Source organism: Bufo bufo, chromosome 1, assembly GCF_905171765.1.
Source record: "Bufo bufo chromosome 1, aBufBuf1.1, whole genome shotgun sequence".
In the NCBI taxonomy this organism is placed as follows: domain Eukaryota; kingdom Metazoa; phylum Chordata; class Amphibia; order Anura; family Bufonidae; genus Bufo; species Bufo bufo.
In genome coordinates, this window is record NC_053389.1 from 326,575,396 (window position 1) to 326,594,650 (window position 19,255).

General features: G+C 43.0%; 1 protein-coding gene across 6 annotated transcripts in view; it reads left to right on the top strand.

Moving 5' to 3' along the window:
• The window catches only part of GABRG2 (gamma-aminobutyric acid type A receptor subunit gamma2), a 288,951-nt gene that overhangs the window by 161,090 nt on the left and 108,606 nt on the right, over positions 1-19,255 (top strand). For 4 of the 6 annotated variants that reach the window (XM_040442009.1, XM_040442036.1, XM_040442045.1 and 1 more), the window contains 2 exons: positions 6,749-6,831; positions 7,396-7,533. In XM_040442009.1, coding sequence (XP_040297943.1) covers positions 6,749-6,831; positions 7,396-7,533 — 221 coding nt within the window. Of the gene's footprint in view, positions 1-6,748; positions 6,836-7,309; positions 7,534-19,255 lie in introns of all 6 variants that reach the window. The other 2 variants (XM_040442018.1, XM_040442026.1) reach the window with 1 other exon arrangement.

A 19,255-nucleotide genomic window follows, 5' to 3' on the forward strand; every position in this document is an offset into this window, starting at 1 on the left:
TATATATATATATATATATTACACACAGTATAAGCACAATATATATATATAAACAGTTGCAAGAAAAAGTATGTGAACCATTTGGAATGATATGGATTTCTGCACAAATTGATCATACAATGTGATCTGATCTTCATCTAAGTCACAACAATAGACAATCACAGTCTGCTTAAACTAATAACACAAAAAATTTAATGTTACCATGTTTTTATTGAACACACCATGTAAACATTTACAATGCAGGTGGAAAAAGTATGTGAACACTTGGCTTTAATAACTGGTTGAAACTCCTTTGGCAGCAATAACTTCAACCAAACGTTTCCTGTAGTTGCAGATCAGACGTGCACAATGGTCAGGAGTAATTCTTGACCATTTCTTTCTTTACAGAACTGTTTCAGTTCAGCAATATTCTTGGGATGTCTGGTGTGAATTGCTTTCTTGAAGTCATGCCACAGCATCTCAATCGGGTTGAGGTCAGGACTCTGACTGGGCCACTCTAGAAGGCGTATTTTCTTCTGTTTAAGCCTTTCTGTTGTTGATTTACTTCTATGCTTTCGGTCATTGTCCTGTTGCAACACCCATCTTCTGTTGAGCTTCAGCTGGTGGACAGATGGCCTTAAGTTCTCCTGCAAAATGTCTTGATAAACTTGAGAATTCATTTTTCCTTCGATGATAGCAATCCGTCCAGGCCCTGACGCAGCAAAGCAGCCCAAAACCATGATGCTCCCACGACCATACTTCACAGTTGGGATGAGGTTTTGATGTTGGTGTGCTGTGCCTCTTTTTCTCCACACATAGTGTTGTGTGTTTCTTCCAAACAACTCAACTTTGGTTTCATCTGTCCACAGAATATTTTGCCAGTACTGCTGTGGAACATCCAGGTGCTCTTGTGCAAACTGTAAACGTGCAGCAATGTTTTTTGGACAGCAGTGGCTTCCTCTGTGGTATCCGCCCATGAAATCCATTCTTGTTTAGTGTTTTACATATCTTAGATTCGCTAACAGGGATCTTAGCATATGCCAGAGACTTTTGTAAGTCTTTAGCTGACACTCTAGGATTCTTCTTCACCTCATTGAGCAGTCTGCGCTGTACTCTTGCAGTCATCTTTACAGGATGGCCACTCCTAGGGAGAGTAGCAGCAGTGCTGAACTTTCTCCATTTATAAACAATTTGTCTTACCGTAGACTGATGAACAGCAAGGCTTTTGGAGATACTTTTATAACCCTTTCCAGCTTTATGCAAGTCAACAATTTTTAACTGCAGGTCTTCTGAGAACTCTTTTGTGCGAGGCATCATTCACATCAGGCAATGCTTCTTGTGAAAAGCAAACCCAGAACTGGTGTGTTTTTTTTATAGGGCAGGGCAGCTGTAACCAACACCTCCAATCTCATCTCATTGATTGGACTCCAGTTGGCTGACACCTCACTCCAATTAGCTCTTGGAGATGTCATTAGTCTAGGGGTTCACATACTTTTTCCACATGCACTGTGAATGTTTACATGGTGTGTTCAATAAAAACATGGTAACATTTAATTCTTTGTGTGTTATTAGTTTAAGCAGACTGTGATTGTCTATTGTTGTGATTTAGTTGAAGATCAGATCAGATTTTATGACCAATTTGTGCAGAAATCCATATAATTCCAAAGGGTTCACATACTTTTTCTTGCAACTGTATATATATATATATATATATATATATTAATGTGACAATATAGATGACAGCTATGCAGCATCTATATATATATATATATATATATATATATATATATATATACAGTACAGACCAAAAGTTTGGACACACCTTCTCATTCAAAGAGTTTTCTTTATTTTCATGACTATGAAAGCATCAAAACTATGAATTAACACATGTGGAATTATATACATAACAAACAAGTGTGAAACTACTGAAAATATGTCATATTCTAGGTTCTTCAAAGTAGCCACCTTTTGCTTTGATTACTGCTTTGCACACTCTTGGCATTCTCTTGATGAGCTTCAAGAGGTAGTCCCCTGAAATGGTCTTCCAACAGTCTTGAAGGAGTTCCCAGAGATGCTTAGCACTTTTTGGCCCTTTTGCCTTCACTCTGTGGTCCAGCTCACCCCAAACCATTTTGATTGAGTTCAGGTCCGGTGACTGTGGAGGCCAGGTCATCTGGCGCAGCACCCCATCACTCTCCTTCATGGTCAAATAGCCCTTACTTTCAAAGTTTTCCCAATTTTTCGGCTGACTGACTGACCTTCATTTCTTAAAGTAATGATGGCCACTCGTTTTTCTTTACTTAGCTGCTTTTTTCTTGCCATAATACAAATTCTAACAGTCTATTCAGTAGGACTATCAGCTGTGTATCCACCTGACTTCTCCTCAACGCAGCTGATGGTCCCAACCCCATTTATAAGGCAAGAAATCCCACTTATTAAACCTGACAGGGCACACCTGTGAAGTGAAAATCATTTCAGGGGACTACCTCTTGAAGCTCATCAAGAGAATGCCAAGAGTGTGCAAAGCAGTAATCAAAGCAAAAGGTGGCTACTTTGAAGAACCTAGAATATGACATATTTTCAGTTGTTTCACACGTGTTTGTTATGTATATAATTCCACATGTGTTAATTCATAGTTTTGATGCCTTCAGTGTGAATCTACAATTTTCATAGTCATGAAAATAAAGAAAACTCTTTGAATGAGAAGGTGTGTCCAAACTTTTGGTCTGTACTGTATATATATATATATATATATATATATATATATATAGCAGGCTTATAACAGCTGCATAGTACATATGTACAATTATGCTCAGCACTGTTACTGTACATATAATTTATAATTATAATCAGTATATTATTATATACAGTATATGCACATGTACTATGCAGCTGTATAGGCCTGCCATACTGTCTGTATTTTTTACTTAATACTTCTTTAACTGTACCTAACCTGGGGCCTTGGCTGGCCTAGTGCCACTTCCTGCCTGAATCTGCTGGTGGAGGACTGGAGGCTGAAGAGACTGACACCCTGGATTCTGTGCCAATGCAGTGAGTGAGTGAGCAGAGAGACTGGAGAGACTAAGAAAATGGCACACGCCGCGCTCTTCTAATCCCGCCTGAAGTAATGGATGCACGCAGCAGCACTGCCTGTGACGTCATATCACACAGCGCACTGGTCTGGGGGCGTTCCGGACATGCTGCCAGGCCCTGCCCCTTACAGATTACAGGGCAGCCGAGCCTGCAGCCAGAGATTAGCAATGGAGCGCAGTAGCACTTTTAACTTAGCCTGCGCTTCCAGTCTGTAAATAGATGCAGACGTCGCCCCCCTCTTCTTGCTGGAGTCATGCTCCCTGTGCGGTCGCACCCCTCGTCCGACTATAGAAACGGCCCTGGTCCCATGTACCAGAAACATGGTTGAAATGTATGGAACTGTTTTCAGTCACAGTCATTTCTGCAACCAAACTGCCATGCGTGAAATTACTCTTAGGCATCTTGCACACGCCCATTGCTCGCGGTTCCGTGCATTGGGGTATTGCAATTTGCGGTCCCCAATGCACGAGCACCATCTGTGCGGCTGCCGCGACAGATCAAGACCCACTTGAATGGGTCCATGATCCGTCTGCACAGCAAAAAAAAAAAAGAACAAGTTCTATTTATTTGTGGTTAGAAGGCACTGACAGAAACCTCACAGAAAGCATCGTAAAGGAGTGAATGGGTCCGCATCCATGATGCAGTGAGCCCACAGCCGGTGCCCGGATATTGCGTACCCGGGGCCACAGCCTAAAGGGCCTTGCATGTAGTCCAAGGGGCAAATTTTGTAATGACCTGATGCTGCCTTTCTGGCTTAACAAAGTCGCAAATTATGGCTCATGCCAATTCACGCTATAATCTGCAAGTGGTGAAAATAGTTGGTGAGTCTGGTGGTGGCAGAACCATCCACAGACCAATAAAAACTGGCAAAAATGATGGCCTGGCCCAAATGTACACTAACGCAGTTGGCATAGGTTTTATAAAGTATCACTCATTAAATATGATTTCTAATCTTAAAGGGGTTCTTCGGGAATTAAGAAAATGAAAATACTGAAATATAACTTTATTAAAAATATGTTCTCAAATGTCTTTCATTAGTTATAATGGCTCGTTTTGTCTAGGGAGCAATCATTAGGAGAAATAAATTGGCCTCCGTCCTATTAGTACACACAAAACCTGTCCTAATTACACAGGAGGACAAGTTACTTCAAGTTACTCATCTTTCTCTCTGCTCTACTTGTCAGGGATTATGATCCTGAATACAGGTGAATCTCTGTGGGAACAGAGATGATGATGAGACATGAGAGGAGGTTTGGGGTGGCTAATGAGCATCAGCACTTGTATGCAGCCTCCATTACCACATATCAGGATAAAACTTACCTGGAAAGATTAAAGGACCTTAACATGTATAGCTTGGAAGAAAGATGAGACAGAGGGGATATGATAGAAACTTTTAAATACATAAAGGGAATCAACAAGGTAAAAGAGGAGAGAATATTTAAAAGAAGAAAAACTGCTACAAGAGGACATAGTTTTAAATTAGAGGGGCAAAGGTTTAAAAGTAATATCAGGAAGTATTACTTTACTGAGAGAGTAGTGGATGCATGGAATAGCCTTCCTGCAGAAGTGGCAGCTGCAAATACAGTGGAGGAGTTTAAGCATGCATGGGGTAGGCATAAGGCCATCCTTCATATAAGATAGGGCCAGGGGCTATCCATAGTATTTAGTATATTGGGCAGACTAGATGGGCCAAATGGTTCTTATCTGCCGACACATTCTATATCCATATCAGTCTGTCCTGTCCGTCCTCTCTGTACTTAATGTCTCCTCTGAACTAAATTCCCCAGAGAATCAGCTAACGTTGTTGTCAGCTGTATTCAGGACCATAATCCCTGACAAGCAGAGCAGAGAGGAGGATGATGCAGCTCTTTACCTCAGTGTTGCGAAGTAACTTGTCCTCTTGTGTGATTAGGACAGGTTTTGTGTGTACTAGTAGGATGGCGGCCATTTTGTTTCCCCTGATGATTGCTCTCAAGACAAAATGAGCTATTATAACTAATGAAAGGAATTTTGGAATATATTTATGATAAAGTAATATATACATATATTAATTTTCTTAATTCCCAGAGAACCCCTTTAAATCTTCTGCTATTTGGGGTGGGATAATTCTTAGCTGTAGTTCAGGCCACCATATGACTTGTGGGCCGCCAGATTGCATAAATGGTCATCTGGTCAGTATGTAACTGTAAGGATGCTCAAGAACTTTCTCTGTACAGCTGTAGGAGTGGGGGACTGGTTGTCAGTGACATCTAGACTCCACATAGAGAAGGCACAGATGGTATATTACTGTACTCCATCCCACTGCTGTAGATATAAGCCTCAATGACTAAACTGTCTACAGTTCAAGAAACAGCCATGATGCTTCCTATCAATCAAGTAGCAGACCCAGATCAGCTCTGCAACAAGTCTCCAGACAGTGGTCTTCCTGTGATTAATTTAGGGCTAATCTGTAAGCCCTGTACAGTGGAAATAAACAGCACACATGTTACATGTAATGTTAAAGTGCTCCCAAATGTCCTGTACGACCTTATGGGGGGTAAAATGGGAAAAAAGAAAAAACACCACTTCCACCCACATCACAGGTTCAAGCAAGCCCCTCAGTGGTGATAAACTATATATTTCCTGTATAAAATCTAGCATAGTGAAAAAGGGAGGCAGTTTAAAAAAAACGAAAAAACAAACAAATTGAAGTGTAATTAAAAACAAATTGAAAAAAATGGTAAAACATTGATTCTTGTTTATTTTGATCTTACACTTTTTCTGGTAAAAAAAGTAAAAATAATATACAAAAATAGCAAGACATAAATTACATAAAAAGAAAGCACCATGTTTCCTGAGCAAAAAAAATTATGTCAGTAACAAAACAAAAAATGTCATTCAAAAACTTTGATGTTAATACTGTTTCCTTACAGCATTAAAATGTATTAGCTACATGGAGCCAAACTTTGTCTCGCCCAAAGTCGCATGAGAATTTGGTGAACTACTACTGTATTCATATCTGCGTATTTAAAAACGCTTTGGTACTGAGGTACCAACCAGTTCCAAAACTGACTACAGATTCCTATTTTAAATTGTTTTTAAATACGCAGATATGAATACAGTAGTAATTCACCAAAGTCCTGTGAGACTTTGGGGCGAGATGAAGTTTGACTCTAGCATTAACATCAAAGCTTTTGACCGAATCAACTTTGGATCTATGATTCAAAGGTCGATTCGCTCATGTCTAATTACTATCGAACTCACATGCTGCAAAAAAACAAACAAATCAGTCATGCTCTAGTTTCTTTTAGATTAATCATAGGTACAGCAAAATGTTTTCCATCTAGTAGTATGCAGATCTGATTGTGGCTAAATTATCAGACATTATGAATTATCAGGCAACTGTAGAGTAAATATATAAAGAGTAAGGCTGCATTTACACAACTATAACATATACAGGGCTTAGTAAGTTATCAGAATTTCTATATCATTGGGCATAGGGTTAAATACTTTTTAGTGTATTTGAAACTCTATGCAAGTATAATATGTATTATTGCTATATAACCAAATAAACACATTACAAAATCGCTAAAAATACAAGTCTTTGTGTGTATTTGTTATTGATTCATATGATGCTAAATCACAAATCTAAAGTAATACAGGCTTCTAACATGTAATTTTATTAATGTGCTTGTAGGCTGACCATAGATGCTGAGTGTCAGCTTCAGTTGCATAACTTTCCAATGGATGAGCATTCCTGTCCTCTGGAATTTTCAAGCTGTAAGTATTACAAACATGCAATGGAATGTAAACTCATTATTTGTCACAGTACTCGGTTATGACGGAACCCATAATTCTACAATTTCCTAAAGGGCCCCTAGTATAGCAACCTCTAAACTGTAGTATGGGATGAATTAGAGTGCCATGTAGGAGAGTTTCTTTATAAAGTAGAATCCACATAGTAGTGTTGCACGGATTCTATTGTACTGTACATTAGAGAGTGAGTCTGTGTATTATGTACTAGGAGCTACTGTATACAAAAAACTAAATATTATTACAATATAAAAATAAACAATATGCAACATATGGGGGAGACAGGTCAGGCCAATCACATATTGATGCCACAAAATAGGTAGAATGATAAGTATATTTCCCGGCTGTGAGGCCTTAGAAAAAAAAAAAATATATGCAGATATATGGAAATACAATATATGGAAACTCTTGTGAAGAGCGGAATATAAACCAGTTAACGTAAAAGATATTCCCAGACAACACTTTCTTTCTCTACTACGTATATAGAAAGCCATCCAGTGATTCTGATGCATTCTTTTAATTGCATTGAAGATGGTTACCCAAAAGAAGAAATCATTTATCAGTGGAAGAGAAGCTCAGTTGAAGTTGGAGATGTGCGATCATGGAGACTTTATCAGTTTTCATTTGTTGGGCTGCGAAACACAACAGAAGAGGTGAAGACAACATCAGGTAGGAGGAAATATAATGCATCAATATGTCTATTTTTAGCATGAGCAATCTTCAAATTACTTTTAGAATTTGATAAACTTTAATTCAATTTGTATATCGTACCCATATTGGGTTGTATTCTTTAACCCTTTAAGTACCGGGCCCATTTTCTGTTTTGCATTTTCATTTTTCCCTCCCCACGTTCCAATAGAAATAATATTATTTTTATTTATTTTTTCAGTTCACATAGCCATATAAAGTCTTATTTTTTGCGGAATAAGTTGTATTTATTAAGGGCACTATTTAATTTACCATGTCTGTTATTGGAACGGCCAAGGTTTTTGAGGTTTTGACATCATGGCGTTCACTGTGCAGTAAAAATGATATGATGTCATTAAATATATATTTTTTTTACAACTTTTAAAAAAATAAAAACCTTTTAAAAAATTTATTTGCATCACTATTTTCTGACAGCCTGACAGCTATAACAATTTCCATCCACAAAGCTGTATAATGATTAGGTTTTTTTGCCGGTGGGGGGGGGGGGGGACTTTATTTATTGGTTTTTATTGGTACCATTTTGTGATACATACAATTTTTTTTTTATCATTGTTGTTCAAATTTTTTTGGGGGTCATTTTTTTTCTCCTTATGGTGTTCACCGTTCCCATCATTGCAGCTTGGTGCCTGCTGTACAACCAGCACCCACCGCTTATGGAGAGGGCTCACTGCAGCAGCCACCTTGATGTACCGGTACATCATGGTGGCTGAAGGGTTTAAAATACACCTGTCATTGCATTTTATATTTTCACATATGACACATCAATATTACTGTACATGTGCATGCAAAGAATGTTGTCATATTCTGTATATAATTTGCTGTAATTAGCATCTTTCTCACCAAGCAGCAGTCTGTATTCCAACTTTTTTTTTTTTAACTTAACAAGCATGCCCCCCCCCAAAAAAAAATAAGGTAAGGGAGGGGAAGGAGGTGTATGCCATTATGGGTAAAAATCAGAAATAGAGAAAATAACAAAAAAATTTAGTTTTAACTCTCTCCTGGGACTTGAAATTAAGAAGCAAGGCTGACCATTTATCACAAATCTATAGCCTTACCACATTGAGGATTGTGTTTTTTCTATATTTAGAAAGCTAAAACATATTACTAGTTTCATTATAATCATATATTGTGCCTGTGAATAAACCATTAATATGTATATTAGCTTTCTAAACATAGAAATTGACTCTTCTCATTATGGTACGGTTGTACAGTAGTAAGCAGTGTATATGATATGTACATGCTAGGACAGAAATGAGCAAACTCGGCCCTCCAGCTGTTGTAAAACTACAAATCCCATCATTCCCAGGGAGCGTGAGAAAGGGAGACCACATCCAAGGGAGGTCAATTGCTGCAATATGATCGAGCTAAAATGTGGGACAGGTTATTAAAATGGAAGGATCGAATGAAAGGGCCAATTAAAGACAAATTTTACAAATTTAATTCGCTGTTACCTATGCAGAGCAGGGGTTTTTCATTGCCCTAAATTGGTTAATGTCACCCACCAATGAAACAGATGATTTTTAAAATTTCGGTCCCTGTCACTTATGCAGAGCAGTGGTTTATTCACGGCAAAAATTGTAAAATGTCACCCAATTAGTGAAATCTATTAACCCGTTTACTAGGTGGCTACGCTTGTCTGTGATGAAGCCCCCTGCCGTGCTAAACACAGGTTCAGATAATACACTGGCTGGAGGGCAGGCCAGCACCTCCAAGGTGTAAAGGGCAAGAAGTTGAGGGGGGCAGACCCGTCATTCAGTACATGTAGGCGTGTGCACACATACTGCTCCACCATGTTGCTGAAATGCTGCCTCCTGCTAAGACATTCCATATCAGCTGGTGTTGCTGGTTGTTGTGGCGTGCTGACAAAATTTTCCACATTTTGGCCATGCTAACCCTGCCTTCTGAGGTGCTGGTAGTGCCCCAGCTGCGTTGTCTACCTCTTCCTCCTCATCTGCCTTCACCTTGTGGTTCCACTGTGCCCCCTGCTTTCAGGTGGGAATGCAACCAGCAGCGCGTCTTCCAGCGTGCGCTTGTACTCGCACATTTTACAATCACGCTCCAGTGACGGAATTAAGGATGGAATGTTGTCCTTGTAACGGGGATCCAGCAGCAAGGCCACCCAGTAATCAGCACAAGTTAGAATGTAAGCAACTCGGCGGTCGTTGCGGACACACCGCAGCATGTAATCGCTCATGTGTGCCAGGCTGCCCAGAGGCAACAGAAGCTGTCCTCTGTGGGAGGTGTATCGTCTGTGTCATCTGTATCCCCCCAGCCATGCACCAGTGATGGCCATGAGCTAGTTTGGGTGCCACCCTGCAGTGAACACGGATCCTCCTCCTCCATCTCCTCCTCCTCATCCTCCTCCTCATCATCCTCCAGAACTGTGCCCTGGCTAGACAAATGTGTACCTGGCATTTGTGGGTGCTGGAACCCACCCTCGGAGCCACTTTTAAATGACTGGCCAGAAACCCTATGAAATTATCCCTCTTTCTCCTCCTCCTCCTGTGCCACATTCTCTTCCATCATCGCCAGAAGTGTTTTTTCAAGGAAGACCGAAATGGGATAGTAACGCTGAGAACGACGTTATCGGCACTGGGCATGTTGGTAGAGTGTTCGAAATAGAGCAAAAAGGAACACAGATCTCAAATGGAGACCCAGTTATTGGTGGTGAAGTGGTGATGTTCTGCAGAGCGACTCACCTGTAGTGGTGATGTTCTGCTGCAGTTGAAACTCCACTATTTCCTGCTGCTGCTCGCACAGTCTGGCCAGCATGTGCAAGGTGGAGTTCCACCTCGTGGGCACGTTGCATATGAGACAGTGAGCGGGAAGGCCGTAGTTACGCTGCAGCGCTGACAGGCGAGCAACAGCAGGGTGAGAACGCCAAAAGCACGCACAGACGGCCGGCACTTTCTGCAGCAGCTCTGACATATCGGGGTAATTTTTAAGGAACATCTGCACCACCAAATTCAGCACATGCGCCAGGCAAGGGATGTGTGTTAAACCGGCTAGTCCCAGAGCTGCTACGAGATTTCGCACACCACCAGGCCGGGCTTGAGGTTTACTGGCACCAACCACTCATGGTTCAAGGCCCGTCCACAGCTCCTGCGCGGTGTGGGGTTTGTCCCCCAAACAGATAAGTTTTAAAACTGCCTGCTGTCGTTTACCCCTGGCTGTGCTGAAGTTGGTGGTGAAGGTGTTACGCTGACCAGATGAGGAGGGGGTAGAGGATGAGGAAGCAGAGTAGGAGGAGGAAGCAACAGGAGGCAAACTGAAGCGCCCTGCAATCCTCGGTGGTGGAAGGACATGCGCCAAAATGCTATCCGTCTCAGACCCAGCCGCCACTGCATTTACCCAGTGTGCTGTTAGGGAGATATAACACCCCTGACCATGCTTACTGGTCCACGTATCTGTAGTTAGGTGGACCTTGCCACAGATGGCGTTGCAAAGTGCACACCTGATTTTGTCTCCCACTTGGTTGTGCAGGGAAGGGATGGCTCGCCTGGAAAAGTAGTGGAGGCTGGGCACGACGTACTGTGGGACTCTCCGTCTCCACCAGATGGAATGAAAGCATTTCAAAGGCCAAACATTTTTAAATTCTGGCATTCAGGGCCAGGAATCGCGGGTGGCTAGTGGGGTACTTCCTCTTCCGCTCCAGTGTTTGGGAGGAGATGGAGAGCTGAACGCTTCTGGGGGACATTGTGGAGATGCTTGGTGACCCAGGTGGTGGTGTTGCTGGCAGATCCTCTGTTTGCGGGGTGGCAGGTGCCACTGTCACTCTGGAGGTGGATGAAGAGGCCGAGACTACAGCAGTAGAGGAAGCAGGAGGAGCCAGAGACCTTTCTTGGTTTTTGAGGTGTCTACTCCACTGCAGCTCATGCTTTGCACTTAGATGCCTGGTCATGCAGGTTGTGCTCAGGTTGAGAATGTTTATGCCTTGCTTCAGGCTCTGATTGCACAAGCGTAAGAAAAAGAGTCCAAATCTAAGGGAGGATCCATTTTTTCAAATTTAATAATTTCTCCCATATTTCAACTCTAATTTTAAAGCATAAAAGTGTGACAACTTTTCAAAGTTTAAGCATTAAATGTAAGGATGTGGTGCACATTAATTACTGAATAATTTATAAAATTTTATTCCCTGTCACCTATGCATAGCAGTTGTTTATTCACGTCTAAAATTGTATAATGTCAACCCGAGAATGTAACAGAAAAATTATTGAAAATTATTAAGCTGTCAACTAGGTAGAGGAGGGTATATTACACCCAAAAATTAGTGAAATTCACCAAAAAATGTAACTGACAATTTTTTTTTTTTTTTTTTTCGGTCTACTAGGTATAGGAGTGGTACATCACACCCACAAATTTGTTAATTTTACCATAAAATATAACTGACAATATTTTTAATTTTTTTTTTACCGGTCCACTAGGTATGTCAGTGGTACTATAAACACCAAAATTGATGAATCTCACCCTAAAATGTAAATGACAATTATATTTTTTTTAATCGGCCTACTAGGTATAGCAGTGGTACTATACACCCAAAAATTGGTTAATTTAACCCGAAAAAGTAAATGACAATTATATTTTTTTTTAACCTGTCTACTAGGTAAAGCAGTGGTACTATACAGCCAAAAATTAGTTAATTGCACCATAAAATGTAACTGACAATTTTTTTTAACGGTCTACTAGGTATAGCAGTGGTACTATACACCCAAAAATTGGTGAATTTCACCCTAAAATTTAAATGACAAAGTAGTGAAATGATATAAAATAAAACACGTACAAAAAAAATAAATGGATTTATGAGGTGGAGTTCCATATGGAGTAGGAGTTTGAGGAGGCGGTGGACGTAGCGGAGTAGGTGGAAGCGGCGATGGAGGAGGACGAGATGGCCAACACAGGTTTTTGGTTTTAATTTAATTTTGTAAAATTAAGGAATGTGTGAAATATCCAAAATACAAACATGAGCAATTGTGCTGCAGTATAACAATGGCTGCTTAGTGCCGGTATACATGTCTATTCTGCACAAGGTATGGACAAGTCCTGAGGGATCCATGCCTGGTTCATTTTAATGAACGTGAGCTTGTCCACATTGGCTGTGGACAGGCGGCTGCGCTTGTCTGTGATGACGCCCCCTGCCGTGCTAAACACACGTTCAGATAATACACTGGCTGCAGGGCAGGCCAGCACCTCCAAGGTGTAAAGGGCAAGCTCAGGCCATGTGCCCAATTTGGAGACCCAGAAGTTGAAGGGGGCAGACCCGTCATTCAGTACGTGTAGGCGTGTGCACACATACTGCTCCACCATGTTGGTGAAATGCAGCCTCCTGCTAAGACGTTCCATATCAGCTGGTGGTGCTGGTTGTTGTGTCGTGCTGACAAAGCTTTTCCACATTTCGGCCATGCTAACCCTGCCTTCTGAGGGGCTGGCGGTTCCCCAGCTGCATTGGCGACCTCTTCCTAGTCCTCTGCCTTCGCCTTGTGCTTCCACTGTGCCCCCGCTGTCAGGTGGGAATGCCACCAGCAGCGCGTCTACCAGCGTGTGCTTGCGCATCTTACAATCACGCTCCAGTGACGGAATTAAGGACGGTACGTTGTACTTGTAACGGGGATCCAGCAGCGTGGCCACCCAGTAATAAGCACAAGTTAGAATGTGGGCAACTCGGCGGTCGTTGCGGAGACACTGCAGCATGTATGCAATCGCTCATGTGTGCCAGGCTGCCCAGAGGCAACAAAAAGCTGTCCTCTGTGGGAGGTGTATCGTCTGTGTCCTCTGTATCTTCCCCCATCCACGCACCAGTGATGGCCATGAGCTGGTCTGGGTGCCACCCTGCTGTGAACATGGTTCCTCCTCCTGCATCTCCTCCTCATCCTCCAGAACTGTGCCCGGGCTGGACAATTGTGCACCTTTGGTTTGCCCAGTCATTGGTGGTGAAGTGGTGCTGTTCCACCGAGCGACTGACCCGTGCGTGCTGCAGCTGAAACTCCATTATCGCCTGCTGCTGCTCGCACAGTCTTGCCAGCATGTGCAAGGTGGAGTTCCACCTTGTGGGCAAGTCGCATATGAGGCGGTGAGTGGGAAGGCCGAAGTTACGCTGCAGCGCTGACAGGCGAGCAGCAGCAGGGTGAGAACGCCGAAAGCGCGCACAGACGGCCCACACTTTATGCAGCAACTCTGACATGTCGGGGTAATTTTTAAGGAATCTCTGCACCACCAAATTCAGCACATGTTCCAGGCAAGGGATGTGCGTCAAACCGGCTAGTCCCAGAGCTGCTACAAGATTTCGCCCATTATCGCACATCACCAGGCCGGGCTTGAGGCTGACTGGCACAAACCACTCATTGGTCTGTTTTTCAAGGCCCGTCCACAGCTCCTGCGTGGTGTGGGGTTTGTCCCCCAAACAGAAGTTTTAAAACTGCCTGCTGTCGTTTGCCCCTGGCTGTGCTGAAGTTGGTGGTGAAGGTGTTGCACTGACCAGATGAGGAAGCGGAGTAGGAGGAGGAAGCAACAGTAGGCATACTGAAGCGCCCTGCAATCCTCGGTGGTGGAAGGACATGCGCCAAACTGCTATCCGCCTCAGGCCCAGCCGCCACTGCATTTACCCAGTGTGCTGTTATGGAGATATAACGGCCCTGACCGTGCTTACTGGTTCACGTATCCGTAGTCAGGTGCATCTTGCCACAGATGGCTTTGCGCAGTGCACACCTGATTTTGTCCCCTACTTGGTTGTGAAGGGAAAGGATGGCTCTCCTTGAAAGTAGTGGCGGCTGGGCACGACTTACTGTGGGACAGCCACCGCCATAAGGCCTTTAAAACTATCCGTCTCCTTCAGACGGAATGACAGCATTTCAAAGGCAATTAATTTAGAAATGCTGGCATTCAGGGTTAGGGATCGTGGGTGGGTAGGGGGTACTTCCTCTTCCTCTCCAGCGTTTGGGATATAGAGAGCTAAACGCTTCTGAGGGACATTGTGGAGATGCTTGGTGACCCAGGTGGTGGTGTTGCTGGCAGATCCTCTGTTTGTAAGGTGCCAGGTGGCACTGTCACTCCAGAGGTGGATGTAGAGGCCGCGACTGCAGCAGAAGAGGAAGCAGGAGGAGCCAGAGACCTTTCTTGGTTTTTGAGGTGTCTACTCCACTGCAGCTCGTGCTTTGCACTTAAATGCCTGGTCATGCAGGTTGTGCTCAGGTTGAGAACATTTATGCCTCACTTCAGGCTCTGATTGCACAGCGTGCAAACCACTCGTGTCTTGTCGTCAGCACATTGTCTGAAGAACTGCCACGCCAAGGAACTCCTTGGAGATGGCTTTGGTGTGCTCGGTCCCTTGCTGCGGTGGGCAGTAGGAGGTGTACTGTCTAGAGGACGGCCTCTCCGCTTTTGCACCCTGCTCCCTCTTCTGCTGTGCTGGTGGCTCTGTGCGACCACCGCCTCTTCCTCTGAACTACATCGGTCACTTGCATGATCTTGATTCCATGTGGGGTTGAGAACCTCATCGTCCTCCACATCATCTTCCACCCAGTCTTCACTCCTGACTTCCATGTCGGTCTGCACACTTTCGAAAGCCCCAGCAGTTGGCACCTGTGTTTCGTCATCATGTGAGACGTGCTGTGATGGTCCCCCTATGTACTCATCTTGAAAAATAAGTGGTTGGGCATCGGTGCACTCAATCTCTTCCACTTCTGGGGCAGGGCTGGGTGGATGGCCCTGGGAAACCCTGCTAACAGAGTCATAAAAAAGCAGAAGAGACTGCTGCATGACTTGGGGCTCAGACTGCTTGGCTGATTTGCAAGGGGGTGAGGTGAAAGATTGATGGACATCGGCTGCAGGTGCCAACTGTGGTCTTTCAGCAGGAGACTGGGTGGGAGACAATGTGAAGGAACTGTCAGCATCCCAATCTACTATCGCCTGTACTTGTTCAGGCCTCACCATTCGTAGAGCCTGACCAAATACCGCTGCAGGTTCTGTCGCCTACTCGCACCTGAGGAAGGGATTTCACTTGAGTGTGTAGCTGGCACTGATCGACCATGTCCTCTCCCTGCAACAGGAGCTCCACCAGCAGCACCACGACCTGGGCCACATCCCTTATTTGACGCTCTACTCATATTTTTTAAATTTAGGATCTTGCACTAATTTGGTGTTTAATAGTAGAATAGAACGACAGTATGTAAAGGGTGTATCTCACACGGCCTGAACCAGACTAGGCCTCAAAAGATTTTTTCACCCAAAATGGCTGTATTTCAAATGCCTAATTCAAACCCCTGTATGTAGAGGTAGTATCTCAGAGGGCTTAAACCTCTGTAGGCCTGCAGTAAATATATCTTTGCACAAAAAGGCTGTATTTCAAATGGCTGTATTTCAAATACCTAATTCAAACCCCTGTATGTAGAGGTAGTATCTCAGAGGACCTGAACCTCTGTAGGCCTGAAGTAAATATATCTTTGCACAAAATGCCTGTATTTCAAATGGCTGTATTTCAAATGCCTAATTCAAACCCCTGTATGTAGAGGTGGTATCTCACAGGGCCTGAACCTCTGTAGGCCTGAAGTAAATATATCTTTGCACAAAATGCCTGTATTTCAAATGGCTGTATTTCAAATTCCTAATTCAAAACCCTATGTGTAGAGGTAGTATCTCAGAGGGCCTAAACCTCTGTAGGCCTGCAGTAAATATATTTTTGCACAAAATGGCTGTATTTCAAATGGCTGTATTTCAAATGCCTAATTCAAACCCCTGTATTTAGAGGTGGTATCTGAGAGGGCCTGAACCTCTGTAGGCCTGAAGTAAATATATCTTTGCCCAAAAAGGCTGTATTTCAAATGGCTGTATTTCAAATGCCCAATTCAAACCCCTGTATGTAGAGGTAGTATCTCAGAGGGCCTGAACCTCTGTAGGCCTGCAGTAAATATATCTTTGCTCAAAATGGCTGTATTTCAAATGGCTGTATTTCAAATGCCTAATTCAAACCCCTGTATGTAGAGGGGGTATCTCACAGGGCCTGAATTCAGTGTAGGCCTGAATTCAATATTGGTGCACCAAATGGCAGTATTTAAAATCTCTGAATGTAACCCAAATGTATTAAGGGTGTATCTCACAATGACATCTGCATCAAAGGCTGCCAACTAAATTTTTTGTGCCCAAATGAGTGTTTGTTTAAAAACTAAATTTGACAGCAGTATATAAGCCTGTTATTCACACGTGCTGATGCTGCAAGACCTGAAAATAGTGTTTTTTGTCAAAAGAGTGTGTTTTTCAAACCCCAGAAAATGATGGGTGGATTTCTACCTTAAATTGCACATTGACTAATACAGATGTTGTAGTTTGCCCATAAAATGGTGATTTGCAATGTCCCAAAAGATCAGATGCAGTGCTGGTGCACTGAGCATACATAAAATGGCTGCCGCCGCCGCCACCCACCTAACTAACAGAATTCTAAAAGTTAGTATTTTTTGGTCAAAGAGCTCAGGGCAGGGTAAAACGATTGTGCCCTGCACCCACACAACTATTTGTCTGTAGATCGCTGAGTTAGATTCTCTCCTATTCTCTCCCTAAAATCGCAAGTCAAGCAGCATCCTCTCCCTACACTTGTAACAGCAGAGTGACATGCAGCGCTATGTTACTCAAGCTTATATAGAGCCTGGGTCACATGCTGCTCTGGCCAATCACAGCCATGCCATTAGTAGGCATGGCTGTGATTGCCTCTTGGGGCAAGTAGTATGACGCTTGTTGATTGGCTGCTGTGCACTTTACAGTTCGGGTTCGCTCAACCCTACTTGTATTGCCTCAATAAAAGCCTCTCCCAAACCCATTGTCCTCAACACAGAGAAGGCGAACGACCAGTTCAGTCGGTTGAACGCCTTCTCTGCATCCAGGATCACCAATAATGTTCCTATCCCCTTGCGGTTGACAACATCCACAATTTTCAAAGCCCGAAGGGAGTTATCTATGATTTGCTTCCCCTTGACAAATACCATTTGGTCAGCAGTTATTAGGAGTGGTAGGATATTTGATAATCTAGTTGCTAGGAATTTGGCATAGATTTTTAGATCCGTGTTTAATAGGGAAATGAGTCTAAAATTTTGGGGTCTATCTGGGAGTTTACCGGGTTTTGGTAGAGCCACTATCTTCGCTGATAGCATCTCATCTGGGAAAGATCTATCTGTGAATGCCTTGTTAAATACTGGTAGTAAGTAAGGTAAAAGCTGGTCTTGAAACGTTTTGTAGTATATATTAGACAGACCATCAGGGCCAGGGGATTTATGGAGATGGAGTGAGGATATGGCTTCAGCTAATTCTAGAGAACTGATAGGGTGAGATAATGCATCCCTCTGCTGAGCGTTCAGGGCCGGGAGATTTAATTTCTCTAAGTAGGAGTTGATTTCAAGGGGCGATATTGGAAGTATCTCAGGGGAGTCCTTAAGGTTGTACAATGCCGAATAATATTCAACAAACTGGTCTGCCATAGCTTTTGGGTCATAAATCTTATTACCGATGACAGGATGTGTCAAGTGAGGAACTCTGGCTTTGGCTGCTCTCATTTTTAGGCGACGGGCCGCTTTGTTGTCTTGCGAGTAGTAACGGGCTTTGGTGACTCTAGTTCTTTTCATATGTGAAAAGAAGACATTCCCTAAGTTGTGTCCGTAGGACATGTATTTGTGCTGCTCTTTCTGGAGAAAAGGATGACTTATTTAGTGATTCCAGGGAGGTGAGTTGGGAGAGTATGGTATGTAATTTCTGTTCCCTCTGTTTTTGACTGGTGGCCCAGCTTGATAAATATGCCATGAATGTATGCCTTTTGGGCATTTTTTATAGGCAATAAGGATTGGAGACCGAATCTTCATTCTGCTATAAATAATCAATCAGTGCTCTGTCAATCTCTACTTTATACCCTGGGTTAGAGATAATGTAGGGGCTACAGCGCCAGAGGGTTTCCCTTATATTATGTTTCCTGTATAGACAGGGATATGGCGGCATGGTCAGACCACTTTATTGTCTCCACAGTGGAATGTGTGGCTAGCTGGAGAAGTGATCGGCTAGCAAAAAATAAATCTATACGGGAGTAGGAATTATGCACATGTGAAAAGAAAGAGTAATCTACATCAGAAGCTTGATGTATTCTCCAGATGTCGTACAGCTCTTCACGCCTTAGAAGGGGGTTCAAGGTGGGGTATGAATTCCTATTCCTAGCTGTGGAATCCATCTCAGCATCTGGCACTAAATTGAAGTCTCCACATTATATGAGGTGCCTTGTTGCAGTATTGCCGTTTTGGCTAGTTCTTTAGTGAGGAAATGTAGTTGGTGCTTATTAGGAGCATAGACAGCCACTGTAGTATATGCTAGATTATTTATAGTGCATGTTAAGATAATAAATCTACCATTTTTGTCCAGGAATGTATTGCTGGATGAAAAGGCAATAGAATTCCTAAAGGCTAAAAGAACTCCACTCTGTTTTTTGCGATAGTGAGACTGTATGACATGTGGGAACAAAGGACGTCTGATCCTATGAGCATCCTTGCTGACTATGTGAGTCTCCTGTACGCAAATAATATCAGCTTTAAGATAGAGCGCTTCTGACCACATATAAGATCTCTTCCGAGGACTATTTAGCCCCTTAGTATTTAAAGAGACTATTTTAAGAACCATGGGAAATGGTCAAAAGGCTAATGTTACCTGCTAGGATCTCTATGAC